At 31.0% G+C, this 20,640-nt stretch overlaps 8 protein-coding genes across 9 annotated transcripts; 5 read left to right on the forward strand and 3 right to left on the reverse strand.

The window, feature by feature from the left end:
* Window positions 1-781: 781 nt before the first annotated feature.
* Tsp2a (tetraspanin 2A) lies at window positions 782-3,530 on the reverse strand. The gene is made up of 5 exons (XM_076387182.1): window positions 3,206-3,530; window positions 2,155-2,352; window positions 1,594-1,770; window positions 1,154-1,339; window positions 782-927 (listed from the first exon to the last, which is right to left on the reverse strand). The coding sequence occupies exons 1-5, from the start codon at window positions 3,290-3,292 to the stop codon at window positions 850-852; spliced, it is 726 nt and encodes a 241-aa protein (XP_076243297.1). The 5' UTR covers window positions 3,293-3,530; the 3' UTR covers window positions 782-849.
* A 1,298-nt stretch (window positions 3,531-4,828) lies between these two features.
* On the forward strand, window positions 4,829-6,783 carry Scf (Calumenin B scf). The gene is made up of 4 exons (XM_076386585.1): window positions 4,829-5,177; window positions 5,462-6,029; window positions 6,120-6,235; window positions 6,320-6,783. Exons 1-4 carry the CDS (start codon window positions 5,076-5,078, stop codon window positions 6,506-6,508), a joined length of 975 nt encoding a protein of 324 aa, XP_076242700.1. The 5' UTR covers window positions 4,829-5,075; the 3' UTR covers window positions 6,509-6,783.
* Window positions 6,784-6,916: 133 nt separating this feature from the next.
* LOC143184389 (uncharacterized) lies at window positions 6,917-8,050 on the forward strand. The gene is made up of 5 exons (XM_076386586.1): window positions 6,917-7,024; window positions 7,105-7,233; window positions 7,394-7,504; window positions 7,569-7,648; window positions 7,802-8,050. Exons 1-5 carry the CDS (start codon window positions 6,970-6,972, stop codon window positions 7,940-7,942), a joined length of 516 nt encoding a protein of 171 aa, XP_076242701.1. The 5' UTR covers window positions 6,917-6,969; the 3' UTR covers window positions 7,943-8,050.
* A 570-nt stretch (window positions 8,051-8,620) lies between these two features.
* Window positions 8,621-14,251, forward strand: LOC143184298 (uncharacterized). 2 transcript variants are annotated; one of them, XM_076386374.1, is made up of 7 exons: window positions 8,621-8,756; window positions 9,308-10,835; window positions 10,916-11,357; window positions 11,453-11,668; window positions 11,747-11,976; window positions 12,068-12,200; window positions 12,460-14,251. In XM_076386374.1, the coding sequence occupies exons 2-6, from the start codon at window positions 9,310-9,312 to the stop codon at window positions 12,195-12,197; spliced, it is 2,544 nt and encodes an 847-aa protein (XP_076242489.1). In that variant the 5' UTR covers window positions 8,621-8,756; window positions 9,308-9,309; the 3' UTR covers window positions 12,198-12,200; window positions 12,460-14,251. The 2 variants fall into 2 exon arrangements, with proteins under 2 accessions (XP_076242489.1, XP_076242488.1); XM_076386373.1 differs by having other exon boundaries at window positions 12,068-12,193.
* Window positions 14,252-14,797: 546 nt separating this feature from the next.
* Window positions 14,798-15,619, reverse strand: Pole4 (DNA polymerase epsilon subunit 4). The gene is made up of 2 exons (XM_076386379.1): window positions 15,386-15,619; window positions 14,798-15,214 (listed from the first exon to the last, which is right to left on the reverse strand). Exons 1-2 carry the CDS (start codon window positions 15,617-15,619, stop codon window positions 15,074-15,076), a joined length of 375 nt encoding a protein of 124 aa, XP_076242494.1. The 3' UTR covers window positions 14,798-15,073.
* Window positions 15,620-15,967: 348 nt separating this feature from the next.
* Window positions 15,968-17,842, forward strand: LOC143184300 (ubiquitin thioesterase otubain-like). The gene is made up of 5 exons (XM_076386377.1): window positions 15,968-16,191; window positions 16,258-16,310; window positions 16,625-16,924; window positions 17,007-17,207; window positions 17,332-17,842. The coding sequence occupies exons 1-5, from the start codon at window positions 16,149-16,151 to the stop codon at window positions 17,527-17,529; spliced, it is 795 nt and encodes a 264-aa protein (XP_076242492.1). The 5' UTR covers window positions 15,968-16,148; the 3' UTR covers window positions 17,530-17,842.
* Window positions 17,843-17,948: 106 nt separating this feature from the next.
* On the reverse strand, window positions 17,949-18,814 carry Borcs7 (BLOC-1 related complex subunit 7). Its single transcript, XM_076386380.1, has 2 exons — window positions 18,348-18,814; window positions 17,949-18,274 (listed from the first exon to the last, which is right to left on the reverse strand). The coding sequence occupies exons 1-2, from the start codon at window positions 18,483-18,485 to the stop codon at window positions 18,095-18,097; spliced, it is 318 nt and encodes a 105-aa protein (XP_076242495.1). The 5' UTR covers window positions 18,486-18,814; the 3' UTR covers window positions 17,949-18,094.
* A 195-nt stretch (window positions 18,815-19,009) lies between these two features.
* LOC143184301 (transmembrane protein 170A) lies at window positions 19,010-20,577 on the forward strand. Its single transcript, XM_076386378.1, has 4 exons — window positions 19,010-19,252; window positions 19,443-19,702; window positions 19,884-19,989; window positions 20,146-20,577. Exons 2-4 carry the CDS (start codon window positions 19,609-19,611, stop codon window positions 20,339-20,341), a joined length of 396 nt encoding a protein of 131 aa, XP_076242493.1. The 5' UTR covers window positions 19,010-19,252; window positions 19,443-19,608; the 3' UTR covers window positions 20,342-20,577.
* Window positions 20,578-20,640: the final 63 nt, after the last annotated feature.

The raw sequence follows: 20,640 nt of genomic DNA on the forward strand, positions 1-20,640 counted from the left end.
CAAACACAAATCACATTCCCAAATTGAACGTAATTTTCGATCGAAATTTTATGTAAATTTTGTAAATAATCGTTTTTCTGTTTTTTTCTTTCTTGTAACTTTACTGAGATTTCCAAATTTTTATTTGATCAATAATTTGTCTAAGATTGTACATCTATTTGATATTAATTTAAAAAAATACTTGTGTCTAACTGTATCAAGTTCGATTACATTCAACAGTGCAGCTCCAAAATAGTTTTAATATTTTACGCTATACGTTTTATGGTGTTCAAGACGTTTAAATTCAGAGAGCTGATTTACGTTAACTATCTCTAATCACGTGGTGCTCAACAACGATTGTACCTAATTGGTTGACAAACAAATCATTGTAAATAAATTAGCGACTATTATACGATATTGTATGTATATTAAAAATTTTGTAAATAAAGTACGTAAAAATAATAAATGAACCATGACTCAAATTAGTTCTTAGAATTATCGTGTGTAATTTATATGAATTGGATTAACGTTTCTAAAAATAAGTACTAATGTACAAAAAATAATTCAAAAGTAATGAAAATAAGAAAGTAGAAAATATGTCATACAGCAATGAATAATGAAATTTTAAATCATGTAGGTACTTCTTCAACGCGGAAGAGTATATTCAATATTTAGTTCGTTTAAAAGCTTACAAACTTACAAATATTATATTAAGCTGTATATCAAGATTAAAAAATGAAGAGTTGCGATAAAAAACGTTCTCCACATCTTCATAGTCTTTTCAGAAGATTTCGATGGAGCGAATAATGTATTCTTGAATCTAGCATGAAATGCAAGTCGATCTGCATAAATGATAAATTAGAATAAAAATTAGCGCTTGAATGTGATAGACTCCTCTTCTTTCTTGATAGCTCGAATAAGTGTCAAGCTAAGAGCAGCTATTATTACCTGTAAAATTAAATCTGCTGTTAAATGGTGAACCTATTTTACGAAACGATGACATTGTTCAATAATTTAATATTAATAGTAAATTAATAATAATTTTTTGTTAATAGTTTTTTCCTCTTTCTACAAATATAAATTCTATATTCTAGATCTCAATTAAGGCCTCAACTCCAATTTTTTGGAGACACAGGAATAAGCATAGATAAAACACAGAAATCGGAAAGCTTACATGAAGTAAACACAGCGCCAATGCTAAACCAGCCAACCATCCAGTTCTGCCTTCCAAAAACCATGAAATCTCTTCCACACATCCATGGAAGAATGCATTCCCAGTAACAGTATCCCTACACTCGGTGGGCAGTGGTTTCTTCAAGTTCACATAATCCATAGGTCCATCAGCGCCACAACATCCGATCTATTTTAAAATCTTTCGATGAGTTTCACGTCGTTTGCTCCAACAGACATGGAACAAGCGTACACGAAAAATTCTGAACTACTTTCGATGGACATACTAAACATACACAACTGGAGAACACATAGCTGTATCCCCTTCATTGGGTCTTGAACCATTAAAAAAGGTTTGCCTCTATCACTAACAGTTTTTAAGGAAATTACAGCGCTTTTATGTCTTTTTATGTCTATTAATAACAACTGGTCGTATCGCCTTACGCTTTCTTGGATTAATTGAAGAATGTACGTTGCCCGTTCGTCGTGGTACTTGTTGATGAGAGCAGTCATAGATCGTCGTATCAGCGGTTGAATTTTACTGTCATAAGTAGAATAATCCAGAACCGTCGCTGTGCCAGCCAGACCAAGAATGTAGCAGAAGAGTTGTAGACCTGCATACTGTGAAAATGTTGGAAATAATTACTAAGTGTTGTGGTTTTAGGATCAACGAAGATGTACAAACTTTTCAATCGATTGTTAATGTAACACATATGTATATTAACTCAAAGATATTATTACTGCACAATGAATGCAGATCGAGCACTATGTTATAGGGCATTTTGTACTCCATTTAAGGTCCCTTATCAATCTTTAAAATATTGTTACGTATATTCTTTACACCCTGTACATTAAATCATAAACTCTGCTTGAGACATCGCAACGAATTTTTCGAATGACTCAATATAGCATTAAACACACTGTAGGCGTTCTAGTCAACAAATTACTGGGTTAAGAAATTAAAGTAGCATTTCCAAGTTTAATGATAAATTAACGTTATCTTACGACATAGAGGCCAATAATGTGTTCCATAAGAGCGACGCCGCAGCCGATGAACGTAATTATTATGATGAATATCGACGCAGCAAGTAGAATGTAAATGCCTATGTAGAATTCATACATCTCAAGGAACTCAACCCATTCTTGAAAGCCTGGGTCCAATCTCAGCCACATGCACAATCCGAACATTGCGCTGCCGAGTAGCTAGTAAAAGAAATAAAAATGCATAAGAAATGTCGAAAAGCTTAGTGAAACGAAATTCTATTTTTTGTTCTTAATAAATCAAGCTGAGGATTACTTGTTGTCCATTAAATGTAGGCTTGATTAATGAAAAAGAATTTGAGCTGAATTTGCTATTGATTCTACTGAATATCAATTCTATTTCCCTTTCTACCAATCCTAAATTCTAATTCTATTAAGATGTATCTAAATACGACGATGAGAAAGTACGTGTATTTTATCGGGTACTTTAATTTTTAATTTTCAGATTTTTCTTTAATAGTTACAATCCCTCGTATTCGTCACGCTGATAAAGATTGATATGATTGGTACGCGGTGATCTGACTCACATTGATTCGAATGTAACGAGGATGTACGTATGTTGCAATAAGAAGCGTTTCAATCTAAATTGCCTCCGCAGACATATTAACATGGTCATAGTCGAGCGACGATTCTAAGAATCATTTGTAGGATAAGAATACACCCCCGCAAAAGAATTGTAAACGATGACGTAACGACAAGACAGAAAAGTCTGCTAAAAAACGAAATTTATAAATGAACCATTCACAGGCCAAAGTGATTAACTCCGCCTTCTGAATTCTTGAAAATTTTACTTCCAAATCACTTGACTGATGCTTCACTTTTTATATTGAAAAAAAAAGTATAAACAGTTTTGTTTCGTGGAGTTAATCGATTTGGCAAATAAATGGTTCGAATTTCTTAAAAATAATGGGAGGAAAATTCGATCTTTTCTACTTTACACTTTCTACTTTAATCATAATGCAAATAGTTTGTTTGGGTCGTAGTATCCTATTTATTTTTATTTTTTTTCGCTCACCCATATGATGGCATTTAGGCAGAAAATAGTAAATTTTATGCACTGAATACGTTGCTCCAATTGAGGCCCGGAAGCTTTGGCAACCATCGTTTAACACCTTCAATTTCACACACAACAATTTCCAATTTCGTTTTTTTTTTTTTCGCGAGAGTCACACAATAAGATACTATCAAAACGTGGGCACCGTTCTTATGGACGTTTCCATCAGCAGATACCTGAAACTTCCACCTACCGCTCTCTTTATCACCGACAAATATAAGATAACTGGATAAGCATGTCCTAGATAAAAGAGACGCTGCAAATGACTCATTCATATTATAGAAAATGATCGTCGAGGAGTAACAACACTCCCTTTCTGTCATAACTATTGCAAACATCCTCGAATTAAAAAAATATTTACTTAATATCTTAAAATTAACACTTTGTAGCATCATTTCGAATCTGACATTTTGTAAAGCTATTCATTATATTTAATGAATGTTCATCGCAATGGACATATACAAATTTGAGATTTATTAATAAGAAAGTATTGAACTTAATACGCGTACAATACCTTTTTTTAATTTTAATATACTTGCTTTATCAACGCTAAATGAAGTTGCTCGTTAATAGAATTTGTTTAATTATTTCAAAATAAATACATTATACGAAATATTGAGTATATTCTTCTGAAATGAAGCTAGTGTAGAATTTATTATAATACGGAAGTTTGTTTGATTAATTTTGATAGAAGGAAAGAGGAAATTTCTTTCATTTTGAGTGTAAGTGAAACCTCCAGCGTTAGCTTCCAATCGCCCACAGGAAATTGAAGTATCGTTACAGATGTATGGTCTAAAATTAGACATAAGGTCCTGGACCCTAGATGTACACACACAGTGTATCTTTTTATAGCTAGACAACAGTAGATTAAATGCAATAATTAGTTAATCAGACGCTGAACAGTTAAACCCTTAACTCGTAACTTGAAAAAGATGCAATAGGCCGACAACAATTATTTATATAGACGATTTCACTGATCAAATCTTTTTATTGGCAGATACTGTATTTTATTAGACTTTTAGAAGAAACAGCTTACATCGATTTTAAAGTTCTTTATATCCTAATATTTATTAAGAATTCTATTATAATTAGTTGTTAAGTATCAGAATTTCGAGAATTTTTAATTACGAAAAGAGTGTAGAGTTTCAAATTCTCGAAACTTGCATAAAAGTGCATAAAAAAGAGTAAAGCACACACAACATTTAAAAATATCCAAAATATTCAAAATATCATTAATTTGTAAGGGTGAATAAAATCTCTATTTAAATACCGTATCTTCATACCTACATTAATAAAAATTTGCATAAATATCTCTAGTCTATTTTATTACACACATAAAAGAGTAATATATCCTTTTCTGAATATAACAATCTTTTCTTTTATTGAATTAAATTTAGTATAACGCAGGATTTCTTTTTTAAATAAAATTGTTCACTTCACGAGGGAGATTTGAATCGCTGCTGTCCTGTTATCAGTAATCACGTGGGCCAGTCATACGTAATCAAAGGCGGTTCGATTTGATAGCGTTCGTCCATCCAGCATCCCATAAAGTCTAAAGTCGGTCATGATGCTGGCGATATGGAGCAAAGGTGGCAGCATCACAAATGGTTTCTGAAACGAATATGTATGTAGCTGGAAAGTGGGGATGCGACCAACGTCGAGCAAGACGTTAAGCTTTGCTGATGTGGAAGCACGAGTAAGCTGAACGGGAGCTTCTCGGATTTTGCTCGTCAACGTTACCCCCGTTGACCCCTTTCTACGGTTTAAGGCTCAGCTAGTTATATTACCGATCATTCCGTGCCTTTTTTACTCTTTTATTGTTCACGTGGTTATGCAAGAATTCATGCTCTTCCAAATTCTGATTGGCTTTTCCGTCCTAGCGACGGCGATCCCAAAGCCGGATGACGATCCCAAGCCACGAGTCATTAATAAGGTTTGTTCTTAGCTTTTAATCAGTTGCATCTTCTTAAAAAATCTTCGTTTAAAGTTTCTATAAAATTGGTGAACAATTATAATTATTTGTATGATAATTATATTGATTTTGTACGTGTAACCTTGTCTTGTGTATATTTAAAAAATTGAACATAGTAAAAATACTTAATCTTATTTTTTTGTTCAAATGAACCATGTACGTACATGTCTTGTCTCAACTCAAGTGATTTCATATTATTTTTGGCTACTTTAAGCGTTAGTGTCTTGAGCTAGGTTTTGTCTTAGGAGCCAAGCGATGAAGAACATTACATCAATTCTCAACATAACCCAGCCTATGATCATGAAGCCTTTCTGGGTGAAGAGGCGCAGACTTTTGATCAGCTATCCCCTGAAGAAAGTACAAGAAGATTAGGAATAATAGTTGACAAAATAGACAAAGACAAAGATGGTTTCGTCACTGGAGAAGAACTTAAAGATTGGATATTACATACACAACGCCGTTACATTCGAGATAATGTTGAACGCCAGTGGAAATCTCATAACCCACAAGAGAAAGAGAAACTGCCATGGTCGGAGTACATGGCGATGGTTTATGGAGACTTAGATGAACAGGAAGCAGAGAATAACGATAAATCAAAGAATAATTCTTTTTCTTACATAGCAATGCTTAAAAGAGATAGAAGACGGTGGTCAGCTGCTGATTTGGATGGTGATGATGCTCTCACGAAGGAAGAATTTGTTTCTTTTCTTCATGCAGAGGAAACTGATCATATGAAAGATATTGTGGTATTGGAAACCATGGAAGATATTGATAAAGATGGAGATGGGAAAGTGTCTCTTGCAGAATATATTGGTATGTATCTTCTTTTATTTTGTTATATAAATATTAAATAAAAGAATAGAAGAAATTTCTTGTGTAAATAAAAAACATTTTTTATTGTAGGTGATATGTATGATGGTGTAGAAGGTGAGGAGGAACCAGAGTGGGTGAAAAATGAGAAAGAACAATTTTCTATGTATAGAGACAAGGATGGAAATGGTTACCTAGACTTTGAAGAGGTAATGTGTTACTTTGAGTACCAATATTCTTAATTATACCACTATTATACTGCAATTAATAAATTCTAATTCATTCTTCCTTAGGTGAAAACTTGGATTAGTCCAGCTGACTTTGACCATGCCGAAGCTGAATCTAGACACTTAATATTTGAAGCAGATACAGATGCAGATCAAAAACTCACAAAGAAAGAAATATTAGATAAATATGATATTTTTGTTGGTTCTCAAGCAACTAATTTTGGAGAATCACTAACAAGACATGATGAATTTTAACTAAATTTTTTACCTAATTTTCAAATTATACTTTCATAAACGAACAAAGAAAATGCATTTCAGATATAAACATGTATAAAGCATTTACAAAACATATTTATCTTTACGAGTAGACTAAGAACCTTTTTATAATGGCTGATTTCTACTTACTTTATAACATGACTATTAAAAATTTCTTATATCTTCTATGAATGTAAATATACATTAGACATTTTAATAAATTACAAATATTTTGAATGTTGTTCTTTTTAACGAAATAAATATTCAGAAACCTACGCTTCCGAAGTTTCTATGCGACAAGTGAAATCAAACCTTTTACACTACAATCTATCATATTATAATGATGCATTGTAGGTGCACTATCAGATAAATGACGAATCAGTATGAGCTGATAATACCTTTATCAGATAAAACGGACGTCCAGAAAGAACTGTCTAAAATCATGTATTGACCATTCCAAAATGAAGATCATTTTATATGTGTTTTTAATAGTTTGTGTTGCACATCTATCATTGGGTAATTACAATTAAAGTGCATAAACTTTATAAAATTTGAGAAGAAAATCACTAAAAGTGTGTTCTTAATTTAATTTGTAGCTTTGGATTACGATAAGAAATACTGTTTCCAGTATACATGGGTAGCACCAGTGTTTAATAATAAACCTGAAAAATATAATTGTTCAGCCTTCAAAGGTGTCCCTTGTTTTGAACCTTTGATCGTGCAAGGTAAAATTGTTTCAATTGCTATAAATTAAAAATATAAATGTTTCTATAAATGTTTGTATACAAAGAGATGATTAATAATGTTTACTTAAAATCTATATATTTTTAAAATGCATTATTCTTTATTAATAAGAGAAAATAATAAAACTAATGCATACTTCAGATGAACCACCAGATACAAATGTTATCTGGGATAGCGAGATAGAACCTGAGATGTGTACTTTAGTCTCTGGCAATGTTTGTTTAAAATATACTTTTATGTATAATAATGATAGTAAGTATATAATACTAAAATGACAAACAGAAAGAGACCTAAAATATTGAAATTATAATTACAGTTGTTAATACATCCCTGTTTTGTGGAAAAGTGATAGAGGATCAAACGACAGCTGTTACATCTGGATGTTATCAACAAAATGTAAGTAATTCTTTTAAATACATAATACAGAATAAAAAGTCTTCATAGTCTTATATATTTATAGTTTAACTGCATATATTATTAAATTCTATTTTGAAGGGATTATTAATTAAAAATGGTTGCCTCAATTTAATTATTTGAAATATTTTATAGGTGGATGGTTACACAATCGAAGTTTGTGCTTGCGAATCTAGAACAGGGAGAAAACCTTGTAATTCAACAATGGGAATTCAATATTCTGTCACACTAATCGTTACAAGTTTAATACTTATAATTATGGATTTGATTAAGTAATTATGAGTAACTAATTGTTATATTTTCTTATTGTATACTCAGTATGCTGTATTGGGAATTTGATTATAATTTGGTAAATAATAAACTGTTTCGTAAATAACGTACTCATATAGCCTAAGAAGCAATATTTTTTATTAAAAGATAATACAGATTCATAGTTAAGATAAGTAATATACTTAAATCGTGATTTAATACTTATCAGTAATGTAAAATAATTAAAGCAGACAGAATAAAGTATTATCAGAATTTAACAAAGGTGTTACGGGGACAAGTTAATGAAGTTCCTGAATGTATTTTTAAATTTAAACAGGAGGAAGCTGATAGGCTAATAATAAGGATGCACCTCTAGTAAAAAAGCACGACAGTTATACCATTTTCAAAAACATTTAGAAACGATCGCGCTTCATTGTTTTCAATGAAATACCTATGTAAAAAGCATAATAATGCAAAAGCACCAGAAGTTTTATTAAAATTAATGTCAAGATCCCGTTTATCGAAGCTGTAAAGAACTCAGTAGTTGAACGTATCCATTTATCTAGGAACTTTTCTGAACTTTTCGTAACAGAGTGTCACATATGCACACATAGATATGTATGTATACAGAAAGAAAACTATTTATGCGATCCGTTTATGAATCTGATCGTAGTGCGGGTCACGAACGAATATGAGTGACTGATTTTGTATTAACCGCATGGTATCCAGCTGAAAATTGTATATATCAGTTAAATATGATATTTCCTATATACGTTAAGAAGCTGTGTGTTTTGAACATAATGTAAACTGATATTTAGCGGTGATACACTTGCCGATGACTGTAAGTGTTGCATCGTACACCTGCTATGGTCTTACACAGAAACATTTGTTTTTAGGTTACTAAATCATACGAAACGAATTCACAAATAATTCAAACTATATTTCTCCAAATCATTTTCTCATCTTATCAACCTTTTCTATTACTCTCTTTGCGTGACCCATAAATAGTGTCTTCTCCATATTTTTTTGTTCAAAAAAGAAACGAAAATATAATCACTTACGTTTTTAAAACAGATATTTATGCTTAATGAAATAAGTTTCTATTAGAAAACACTTTGCCTTTTATTTGATGATAGATTAACCCTTTTGTATACATTAAGTCATAAATAGAAAATGATTATTGGGCTTGTTAAGAATTTCCTTAAGTATACATATATGTAAAAACTATTAGCCTTTAATTGTATATGTATATATGTAAGAGCATATACGTTAAGTATATTTAATAAACACATGTGTGGATACTGTGGACTTATAGCAACAAAAGGGTTAAAAATATTTCATTACATGTACACGAATATATGTTTCAACTAAACATATCTGTGTTTTTTATAGAAATGTACAATATGGCAGAGCAACAACAGTCTCCTGATTTTAAACGTATGTCCTTAGATAAAATTATTGAAGCCATGACTGCAGATTTGGAAAGTTCTAATGGACACTATGTCCAATTCGGTGTGAATCCACAACAAACAACGTCTCTTAATTGGAGAGACTATACACAGGGCCAAACAAGGCATTATATTACTAATCAATCTCCGCATTCTAATCCATCCACAATGCAACCAATGACTTCAATGGGAACTCCTCTTTACATGCAAGATATGCCAAGTTACGAGACCACAACAGATTCAATTTATTTTTCATCCCAAGCAGTGAATCATTTAGGTATAAATGAGAATAATGATTTGATTGGTACAATAGATGTTGGAGGAGGTAATTACATTAATGTGATATATGGGAATGCTTCTCAAATCATGGCAGAGCAATGTCAAGTTCCAAATATGGCACCATATAGGAATCAGAATATGATTGACAGAGAGTATGGGCTCTTTAACGATCGACACATTGCAGTACCATCTGACCTGCCCACACAAAATTTTAATGGTAAACAGTTGATCGATAATTTAGTTGGTAATTGGGTACCTAATCAGTCTGGTACCTATAGTCCTTTTGGTGGCTCTCCAAATGTAACCCCAGTTCCACAAATAAATGTGGATATCAGAGAATGCGAAGAGTTACCTAGAAGTTCTGCAGATTCTCAATATAAGAAGCCTCGTGCAGTAGCAGAAGTTAAACCTATGCGACCTTCTTATTCGGATGTTTTAACAAAGTCTGCACCAGCACCACCATCCCCTTTAACGATTCAGTCTACAAAACCAAAAGCTGAATCTGTAAGTAAGAAAATATCCAATAAAAATTCTAAAAACAAATCTAAATCTGCGGTATTAAAAAGGCAAAATTCGTCTGGAAGTGATGATCATAATTCTCCAAAAATACAAGCTTCAAGAAAAGTATTAGAAAAGAATAATTCAAATCTTCCAAGGCGTTGGGTATCCCTAGATAATCTTGGTTTACAAAGTGAATCTCACGAAATAAATGCTTTTGACAGATCTAACCAATTCGAAAAAAAGAAGGTTTCTAAATCAGTTAAAAAACCAGAGAAAGGAGAAACCCTTAATAATTCAAAGGTTCAAAACAGTAATTCCAAATCTACTGGAAATATACCAAAACGACCTATTCAAATAAATAACAATTTGAATACGATAAATACTTCTAGCCAAACTGTTTCCCCAGAAAAGATAGAGAAAAATCAGCAAGTTATAACTAAAGTGAATAAGGAGGAGAAAAAGGTAACGAAAGAAAAGAATTCTAAGCGTTTTCAAGCTGAGAAAGCACAACAAATTAAAAAAGCTCAAAGAAATCGAAGAAGGGAGAATAGAGAATCTCCAGTGAAAGATTTATATAAAAATTTAAATAAATATGCGAGTCGTTGGAGTAAAATTGGATTAAAAATATTTCATTGGTTATTACATTTAGTTTCTGACGTAGTTAGTATGAGTGCAAATCTCATTGTTCAACTGTAAGTAATATTCCAATATAAAAAATATAAGTTATCATGGAAAAGAATATTTTCCAGCATTTTGTATATTTATGTTTTAGTTGTAAATGTGGATGGTATCATACCATACTGTATTTAAAATACTCATGGGTGTATGTAGCTATGACATTTTCAAAAATTCGTATCTTAAATGCTGTTGGCAGACAGTTAGATAATTGGTTTGGCAATAGTAAGTTCGCATTTTGGCGTAAAATTAAATCAAAAAGCGAAGAAAAAGAAGAAAATAGTAATTGGCTACGTGGTGGTCTTGAAACTAACATTGCATTACCTAGTACTGGTGAAGAAGCCATGAAGAGATTATTAGCCTGCAAAGGAAAAGATCCTTACAGTATATTAGGTGTAACGCCAACATGTTCAGATGACGATATTAAGAAGTATTATAAGAGACAAGCTTTCTTAGTTCATCCAGATAAAAATAATCAACCTGGTGCAGAAGAAGCATTCAAAATACTTGTACATGCATTTGATATAATTGGTGAACCGGTACTACATGTTTTTATATCTGATATAATATTTATTTAATCTTCTTTTTAGACAATTAATTTATTTATAATACTAAGTCATTTTTAATATATTAGGAACGTAGACAAGCATTTGATCAAACCAGGCAAGTAGAAGCAGCTTGGGGCGAATTGAGCGATTTACTTTCCCAACTTCACAGAAAGATGGAACAGGCAGCAAATACAATAAGGTGTACAAATTGTGGATTAAGACATAAAAGAATTCCTACACAACGTCCCTGCTATGCGGCGCGGTTTTGTGCTCAATGTAAAATACGTCATAGCGCAAAAGAAGTAATTTTAAAGACTATTTATGAAGTAGTAAATAAGTTAAATCACGTTTCTAACATCAATCATTAAAATTTGAACTAGGGAGACATTTGGGCAGAGTCTCGTTTAATGGGTTTCCTTTGGCATTATTATGCTTGTATGGAGGGAGCAGTATATAATGTCACTGATTGGGCAGCTTGTCAAGCTGGTAATTTAAAACATTTAAAAGCAAATACGCATAGTGTTCAATATAGGATTGTTTTGGGCCAGCGACCACCATCACAAGCCGCTAACAGTGGTAAAAAGCGTCAACAAATAGATCCAAATACAAGGTATCGTTACTCTGTACCTCAAATCTCATTGCAGATTTATAGTTCTCATCGTTTTTAAAATATAACCTAAATTATTTTTTAAATTGAATAGTGAAGCAGATTTTGAAGACTTTTTAAATAATCTGTACAACCACAGCAAGACGGGAGCTACAAACGTACCGGGAGATCAAAACTCTTTCAGAGGAGATTGTAAACGGCGTAAAGCCAAGCGTAAGAAGTAAATAGTATGGCAAGTTACTTCCTAATCCTTTAGTGTCAGTTATGTATGATTATACAGTAATATACATATTTCTGTAATGAATTTTCATATTCTTTTTCCTAAAACAAATAGTATCTGATGACTTTAGCACAATAATAGAAATTATAATAGAATTTTAAGAAATATGTATATGTAATGCTTGTCATTAAAAATAATTTAATTTTTATTTCTATGGCAATGAAGGAAGTTCATTGAAAATTAACTTCTTTTCTTTTTCATTGCAGCAAGGAAATTTAATATAATTTCAAATCGAAATTTATTTCCTAAAATAATGTTAAAAAATAAATACTTCAATCGTTGATTTTTGCATAAAAGCCGCTTGTAATTTCTTAAAGTAATAAAACACTCATTTAAAATTGGTTTGAAATAGAAGGATTCGTACTAATGGATTCGTACTAATGGATTCGTACTAATGGATTCGTACTAATAGATTCGTACTAGATCAGTCGTACTAAAAATGTTGAAATACATTAATGAAGGTGCAAGCGCAAAATCGACCAATCTGCCCTAGCATAGAGAACATACACAGGTAATGTGAATTAATATCACAAAACCAATAGTCTGGTTATAATAACAACTCATCTGTAAGCTCCATAAAAGCCTTTACCTTATAAGATACTCAACTCAAAACCCATAACCAGACGAAAGTAATACAATCATCAAACAAAAGTAGTAGACTAATATATGGATAAATTCTAACAAGAGTCAATTAACTACATACAATCTTTAGTAATTTAACATGCATAACGTATTGGTTAAAGTGCTGGGAAATAATAAACCTAATCTGCTTGTAAGTTGCCCGTATCCCCTGACTATTTATCATCACTATTATCAGGATTGTTGGGCACTATAGGTCCAGCAGATCCTGCAGGAAGATCAGTTTTACTTTACTGATCACTATTGTAACAGAAGTTCTTGGAGGAAGGGTGTACGCCTTCCTGCATAACTCAAATACTTCAGGACCTGAGTCGTATTTTTCAAGAGCAGTCATGCACTCTGTTGAAGGTTCTAGTTATTCTCTAGTTACTAGTGCCTCGTTTGCTCGCTGACGCTGATAAATGATCTCATTGATGAAAGACCTTAGATCAGCTAAGGCTGATGCATGTACTCTCAGCATGTATAATAATTATCGTCTAATATTCTCACGGTCCTGTGGTGTTCTTTTATCTTTTAGAACACGCACGACTGTTAATTCACCGTGCAATCTAGCTGTTATTTTGTTCTGATCAATGACGTTTTCTTTTGTTGTCTGTATCAATGCTAGGGCACGGTCAATCATAGGTCTAAGTATCCAAGTCATGAAGGGTTCACGTTGTCACAGATACTCGTAAGCAAGCAAATCTTCAACTGTCAGAGGTAGAATGGATATCATTCCTCCCCTGGCTGTCTGAACAAGATAATCGTGATTGACTGCGCTACTTGGCACAACAATCAAGTGTGCTTGAGCAAGCCTGCATCCTAACGACATAATAAGTGGTTTAAGACACGAACCTAGACATGGAAAATTCACAGTGCAATTTACAAACAAGTAACTCAGTCGGCACAATTACATGTAAGTCCACCTGACAAAACTAAAAACAGTTTTATAAAAAAACCAATTTTAACTGAGTCTATCTAAATACATTATGAATTACAATTGCTGAAGAATAGATTAATTTTTAGCTGAAATAAATTGCAGACTTCGTTTAGAATATGACGATTTTCATATTTATGTAAAAATTAAAAATTGAATGCATAAAGAGACAAATATTGAAAAAGTTTCAATTACAGTGCTTATCAAAAATTAAACGATCTTCTTTTAAACTATCCCGAATATAATACTCAACAAATATTAATGTTGTAGTAGTAATTTAACATAGTATACAAAACGTTACAATAAATTATGATAAGGATTTCGTCTGACTTTAATAAAACCGAAGAGCAATGTAGAAAACCCAGATCCTGTATATCTCAAATTGCGTAGAATAACGTATCTCCTTTTAATAAACGACAAAATGTAATAGTCATGCAATACAAGTATACTAAAGTTTTTTATCACACATCATATGAATTTTTCTAATACGTTTCGTTCGTCTGTTTTTTCACTGCAGTTAAAATAACGGTCCCTGCATGTAATTGATGTATATATTAACAAAAATTGTGATTAATAGTCCATGTCTCTTGTTATTATTGTATGACTCAGCATCATCATTATTTACTGTAAGTTATGATCTCTGAATGTTTATAATTGGTAGCATAAAAGTTAAATAATTGGCGTTTGTAAAAATAAGACTGATTTTTTCTTTCTTTGTTATACATAAGTTACATACTAGCTACAAATGTTAAAAATACTCTTTTTGTGTGATTATTCTTTAATATCAAAGTGAAAAAAATTTTAAGGATTTATTTTCTTAAATTGTATGCAAATGCTGACTACTTTCTAAAGTTAGAAATAACCCATATTGTACAAATTTCATTCTGCATTATACAAGGTACGCTATGAATAATATACATACAATTAACAAAAATGTTATTAAAATATTTATAGAAATGTATTAATGAGTGTTACATGAACAAGTTGTATTTATGTGTTTTATTTGTATAATAAAATTATGCAATCTTTTGTATATGCAGATGAAATTATATGAATATGTATTGAATGAGTTTTACAATAAAGGTATACATTAAAATATACAGCTTATAGTTCTGTTACTCATTGCATACAAAATATAGCTATATTCTTGCCAAAATAATTCCAGTTTTCAGTTACTGGTACTCATAAAACAGTATTATTCTCATTGATACAAAAATAATAGTATTCTTATACTGGATCAAACATAAACTAAATATCATTAAACGTCAATTGAGCATTCCCTCTAAAAATACAAGAGCATCAACATTATTGATTGCACTTTCTACATCTCGTTTTTGTACTGTTTTCTTTTTCATCTGTGCAGTATATTTATAAGATTCTTTAGCAAGGGAATCAATAAAAAGTTCCTGTAACAGAAAGTAGGATCAATGGTATTTAATATTTCAGAAATGCAAATCAATTATGCCGGTTATACAAATTCATTATTTTTGTATTATTAAACTTGCCAAATCTCACAGTTACTTTGACTTATGTATAATAATATATCAATATATAATTCAAATATAATTTACAATTACCGTAGATTTGGTGATCAGGAAAACAGCTTCTTGGTTAACCATATTCACATCAGGATCCATTTTAATAATCGTTTTTATCCTCCCTAATGGTAACCTCACTAATTTGTCTTTCTGCTCCTCATCGTTGCGAACATTGCTCTCGACTTCTTCTTGCGAATCATGAGAATACTCTCCACTAGCACTTTCGTTTAGCTCCCTGTCACTCGTGCTTCCTTCATTTTCAAAACTTGCCATGTTTACATTACTCTGACTGAAGTTAACTATAAATCACACGATTTATCGATCAAATGTCGAAGTAATTCGATTAATCGACAACTTATAATTCACTATGCTTCTTACATGATTATAATACTCATTATTTTTGCAAATATTCGTTAAAATATCATCTGTTTAATAATTATATATTTTTATGATATTATCTTACGTTTGAAATTAAACCTATAGTGTGGAAATAATTCATTCCAATTGTGATCTTTTCAATTTTTATATTTATTTTATTACGTTACATAGGAATTTAGCGTTAGCAATTGTAAATTAAAATTACAATTTTGTAACGGCTGTAGCAGTTGCATTAATTTCCGCAACAATAGAAATACTACATGCCGTACAATTATACGTCCACGCTATTTCAAGAAACGCAGTTGCCAATCTAGTGTTTGAATGCGGTGGTAAATGTCTTTTCAATTTCCACATGGACATCGGGCTTTTATTTACGACTGGTAATTTGACAGTCGATTTAAAATTGATGAAAATCTCCTGAAATATGGAAGAGAAGCCTATTAAAGAGCAGTTAACGGAAAATACAGGTTTTTAAATATAAATTACAACTGAGAAACATGAACTTATAATTTATGATATTCGTTTTATTGCAGATGTCAACCAAGATGAGTTGATTCTTCAACAACAAAGGAGAATCGAGAAAGAGGTTAACGGAGTCATTTTCTGTCATTTTTCAAATTTATACGTTAAACATTTTTTTGTCAATTGTGAATAATTTTTCGTTAACAAATCGTGAACTGTACTTTATCTTTTTTTATCATTGTCATTAAAGTTCATCCTTGTCCTTCGGTGTTTTTTTCTTAAATAAACTTCTCATTCAATGAATTAATTACAAAACAGATTTTAGAGACCTGTACAAGAAATAATCGAAATTCCTGAAGATGCATAATTCTTTTAAAGGGACCTTTATTTATGTACTTCTTTCTGCAAGGATATGAAATAAATTGAATTTACTTTCAGATTTCTGAAACTATTGCTCTGGTTGGGGAAAAGGAGTCAATAAAAAGCTTGGAACGAGAATATACAGAAGATGAAATATATTTATCAAAAGCTAAAGCATTGGCTCAGAAGTATTCATATATTAGAAGAACTAGGCCAGATGGAAATTGTTTTTTTAGAGCCTTCAGTTATGCATATCTTGAGAAATTAATTGGGAATAAAGATGAATATGAAAAGTTTCGTGAGCTGGCATTAAAAAGTAAAGACAATTTGGTAGCATTAGGTTTTCCTCAATTTACAGTAGAAGATTTCCATGACACGGTAAATATATGCATATTATTTGTTATGTATTTTACCATCAGTTCACTAATCTGTTTATGTTACATGTTGCTTTTTACTATAGTTCATGGAAGTAATTGATAAAGTAGGAGGAAATACAGAGTCAAGTTACATTGAACTTCATAAACTTTTCAATGAACAAGGTTACTCTGACTACGTTGTTGTATATCTTAGATTAATTACATCTGGTCAATTACAACGCGAAGCTGATTTCTATCAACATTTTATAGAAGGAGATCGTACTATTTCAGAATTTTGCCATCAGGTATGTATCACCAACGTTGCTTTATATTATTAATTTTTTGCAATGAAAATAATAATATTGGTGCTCATTTTTTTGTAAACTACAAAAATATATGTTAGAAATTGTATAGCTATATTACTTTTAGGAAGTGGAACCAATGTACAAAGAATCAGATCACATTCACATTATAGCAATGAGTACTGCTTTAGGAACTGGAGTACGGGTCCGGTACATGGATCGTGGTGCAGGGACTGAAGTGACTGCGCATGATTTTCCTGAGGGTGCCACTCCAGCAGTTCATTTACTGTATCGTCCTGGTCATTATGATATTCTTTATCCTTGATAAATTTTGTATTACAATATTTTGGAAAGTCTCTTTCATGACAAAGATTAATTATTTAGCAAATTATATCTTGTGTATGTAGTCCAAAATTCATAAAATTCTAATTTGATAAAATATCTTATATTGTCATGGTTGTAAGTAATTAATTTAAGCGTTTAAAACTATAAAATTTTATGTAAATGGAGCATTTTCATATATGCTATTACTTTTCAGAGACTCATTAGTTCGAATCAATATCTATCATTTGTATTAAGCTATTTTTCAACTAAAATTATAAATTAAATACGAAAAATAAACAAGGAATAACTTGACAAAATATACAATGTAGTACTTTTTATATTCTGACGAAAAATTTAAATAAAATTTATTGCATAAATATAGAATTAGTTTTTTATTAGATGAATAAAATTGCCTCCTGATAATAAGTTAAATTATATTTATTTTTACAATTCATTAAGTATATAGTACATTTTACATAACAGATTATTTCTTAAAGTTAAGCACAACACATAAATTACAAATAACATTTGTGATATAAAAATGCAATTGTAAGTAATTAATTGGATTATCTTTGCATGGCCCTTACTTGTTCAGTAACTTCTTCTAATATCATAGAACTCCTGTTGATGGATTCCATTTGATATTCTAAATGAGTAGCTATAAGAGCAAGCTTTTTTAAATTAGTTTCTGCAGTTTCTAAACCATGCTCCTGTTGTGCAAAATTTTTCGCACTATGCATTAGTATCTGTAAATATGTTTCAGTGAGAAAAAGAGTTAATCCCCCCAATACATAGTATACAATTTTCATGACACATTACTTCACTGCTTTTTGAGCCCCTTTGTATTTGACGAGCAAGGGAAGCAATGTTATTCACATTGACTTGTACTCTATCAGCTAATCTCATTTTTGATTCAACAAATAAACTGCGGGCACTTGTACTTGAAGCTGAAGCCATAGTGTATGAACATTAATTATATACAAAATAGTTTATATTGAAGTAGTTGTACTTCCAGTTAATATACAGCAGCAAAGTTATTTTTTTTCTAAAAACCCTTTAGTGCACTCAATCAACAAATAATGATAAATCTTGTTCATTTATTAATTTATTTGTAATCTGAGCATTCAGAGCACTTCTTAAGGTGTTACAATTCATTATAAAACAATTTGGAGTGGAAAAATTGCATAATTATACTACAAAATAGTTTTTCTGGACAATGATTCGGTGTTCTGCAATGTTTTGGAACTACGACGAGGGGAATGTAATGCAAGTGAGGGAGTAAGAAAGGGAAAACCAGGAAAATCAGTGAAAATGGAAACTAACGAAAACTGTAATAACAAAATTTCCGCTAGATGGTACGCCTATCGTCGGGAAAGTCGCAAATCACCAGATATCACCAACGTGCGTTCAGAAATTGTAGCAGTTTTGTGGGTATGTAATATACTTCTAGCTCTTCCTTTTATTTCATGACTTTAGTTCTGTGCAGTTTCGAATGGTTTTGTAAGGGCGCGTTAGAGGTTGAACGTTTCCTATGTTGACTTTCTAAGAAGTAATAAGTTCAAATTGTTATTATGTTTATATTTTTGAAAAATATTCAAATAAATTTATATGAAAATGTTAGATATATATAGGGTCTTTTTGTTAGAGTTTTAAGTGACACCGGTCAGGATGATTATTTATAAATTGCTGTGACGTATATAACATAAAAACTTTAGAATGAAAACGTAAGTTAAAATTTGTATCGTTTTCATTGATTTTAGAACTTAGTTATTGACAGATTGTACATTTTTTAAAATAAAAACAGTTGTGGCATGCTCTAAATTGTGAAACAAAGTTATTTTACATATACATTGAATAATTTATGTCAATACAGTGTTTAAAAGTCCATTGATAGACTTACATTTTTCTTTCTAGATTTTGTTGTTTGTGGCCACTGTACATACAGTTTTATCGTCTCTGGACATGTACAGTAGTATTTATAGTTGCAGACACAATGTTGAGAGTAACTTTTCCTAATGTGATATAAATGTTTGATATTAACGTCAGAGTTATAGTTCAAAATATTTGAGAAATATTAATTATGGAGGCGCAAACAGATACTTCTGTTTTGCGACCACCAGTCAACATAAGAAATTCAGCCAATACATTTTATATACCTTTGACTTCATTTGGTGGTATGTAGACACTTATTGAAATAATTGTATTTATACATTAAATAAAAATTACTGCTATTAATTAACTTCTTCATGTAAATAATCGTTAGTCTTTTTAGGACATTTTGTGTTTTACAATTTAATTTAATGTTATAAATTCATTATAAAAATGTACTTGTTACCTTTGGTCCAACTGTTGCAGAAATGTGGTATCAAATATTTTTATGGGCTCTATTTTCTTCCATTTTCGTTCATACGATAGCTGGTGCAATCTGTTTTGCCACGTTAAGGCAACATAAATATGGGAAGTACGTAGGACTTCAATCAATAATGTTCAATAAAAAATTAATTTTTATTCAGATGTTATGCATTTTCGATTAATTATATGATAATAAATTAGAGTATGATGTTCTTTTATGTATAATTCTGTAGAGTACAAAATAACAATAATTTTTGGTTTAAAGATTCTTCCCGTTGCTGATAATAATAATGGGTGTGTTATTACCACTAACATCAGGAGTTCTTAGCTCTGCTGCTGTTGCTTTTGTATATAGAGCATCGCGTTATCCACTGCCACCACTTTATGCATTATTCTGGGGTATTGGGCAGACTGTTGTAGCAGGATGTGTTGGATTTACAAGGATATTAGCAACTTTATAATGCAAAATAAAGTCTGCAAATGAGTGATGTATAAGGCATGTTAGTAAAAAACACATGTAATGTATGATAAGCATTTAAAAAAAGTGAGTACTATTTTATTAGTATTAATTAGCATAACTAATAGATAATAGTGTATAAGAAAATTTGTACATATACAAATGTATAATATTGCACAGATATAGTAAGAATTAAATTAAAATGACACATGTATGAGATTTTTAAAATAACCAAAAAACAATAAAATGCTACTTGTTAATAATATGGGATCTTCTTAAAATGTAACTACATTTTTTCATTTC

This window comes from Calliopsis andreniformis, chromosome 10, assembly GCF_051401765.1.
Source record: "Calliopsis andreniformis isolate RMS-2024a chromosome 10, iyCalAndr_principal, whole genome shotgun sequence".
NCBI classification, from domain to species: Eukaryota; Metazoa; Arthropoda; class Insecta; order Hymenoptera; family Andrenidae; genus Calliopsis; species Calliopsis andreniformis.

Excerpts from the sequence above, each read along its gene's own strand:
- LOC143184298 (XM_076386373.1), top strand. The coding sequence starts at position 9,310 with ATGTACAATATGGCAGAGCAACAACAGTCTCCTGATTTTAAACGTATG. Across the intron at positions 10,836-10,915 it reads GCAAATCTCATTGTTCAACT|TTGTAAATGTGGATGGTATC; the intron begins GTAAGTAATATT and ends TTTATGTTTTAG. Across the intron at positions 11,977-12,067 it reads CAAATAGATCCAAATACAAG|TGAAGCAGATTTTGAAGACT; the intron begins GTATCGTTACTC and ends TAAATTGAATAG.
- Tsp2a (XM_076387182.1), bottom strand. The coding sequence starts at position 3,292 with ATGGTTGCCAAAGCTTCCGGGCCTCAATTGGAGCAACGTATTCAGTGC. Across the intron at positions 1,340-1,593 it reads TTCAATTAATCCAAGAAAGC|ATCGGATGTTGTGGCGCTGA; the intron begins GTAAGGCGATAC and ends ATTTTAAAATAG. Across the intron at positions 928-1,153 it reads TGGCGCTGTGTTTACTTCAT|GTAATAATAGCTGCTCTTAG; the intron begins GTAAGCTTTCCG and ends TTAATTTTACAG.
- LOC143184300 (XM_076386377.1), top strand. The coding sequence starts at position 16,149 with ATGGAAGAGAAGCCTATTAAAGAGCAGTTAACGGAAAATACAG. Across the intron at positions 16,192-16,257 it reads GCAGTTAACGGAAAATACAG|ATGTCAACCAAGATGAGTTG; the intron begins GTTTTTAAATAT and ends GTTTTATTGCAG. Across the intron at positions 16,925-17,006 it reads TAGAAGATTTCCATGACACG|TTCATGGAAGTAATTGATAA; the intron begins GTAAATATATGC and ends TTTTTACTATAG.
- Borcs7 (XM_076386380.1), bottom strand. The coding sequence starts at position 18,485 with ATGGCTTCAGCTTCAAGTACAAGTGCCCGCAGTTTATTTGTTGAATCA. Across the intron at positions 18,275-18,347 it reads GGGGCTCAAAAAGCAGTGAA|ATACTAATGCATAGTGCGAA; the intron begins GTAATGTGTCAT and ends ACATATTTACAG.
- Scf (XM_076386585.1), top strand. The coding sequence starts at position 5,076 with ATGCAAGAATTCATGCTCTTCCAAATTCTGATTGGCTTTTCCGTCCTA. Across the intron at positions 5,178-5,461 it reads AGCCACGAGTCATTAATAAG|GAGCCAAGCGATGAAGAACA; the intron begins GTTTGTTCTTAG and ends GTTTTGTCTTAG. Across the intron at positions 6,030-6,119 it reads GTCTCTTGCAGAATATATTG|GTGATATGTATGATGGTGTA; the intron begins GTATGTATCTTC and ends TTTTTATTGTAG.
- LOC143184389 (XM_076386586.1), top strand. The coding sequence starts at position 6,970 with ATGAAGATCATTTTATATGTGTTTTTAATAGTTTGTGTTGCACATCTA. Across the intron at positions 7,505-7,568 it reads TTTTATGTATAATAATGATA|TTGTTAATACATCCCTGTTT; the intron begins GTAAGTATATAA and ends TTATAATTACAG. Across the intron at positions 7,649-7,801 it reads CTGGATGTTATCAACAAAAT|GTGGATGGTTACACAATCGA; the intron begins GTAAGTAATTCT and ends AATATTTTATAG.
- LOC143184301 (XM_076386378.1), top strand. The coding sequence starts at position 19,609 with ATGGAGGCGCAAACAGATACTTCTGTTTTGCGACCACCAGTCAACATA. Across the intron at positions 19,703-19,883 it reads ACCTTTGACTTCATTTGGTG|AAATGTGGTATCAAATATTT; the intron begins GTATGTAGACAC and ends CAACTGTTGCAG. Across the intron at positions 19,990-20,145 it reads AGGCAACATAAATATGGGAA|ATTCTTCCCGTTGCTGATAA; the intron begins GTACGTAGGACT and ends TTTGGTTTAAAG.
- Pole4 (XM_076386379.1), bottom strand. The coding sequence starts at position 15,619 with ATGGCAAGTTTTGAAAATGAAGGAAGCACGAGTGACAGGGAGCTAAAC. Across the intron at positions 15,215-15,385 it reads TCCTGATCACCAAATCTACG|GAACTTTTTATTGATTCCCT; the intron begins GTAATTGTAAAT and ends TTTCTGTTACAG.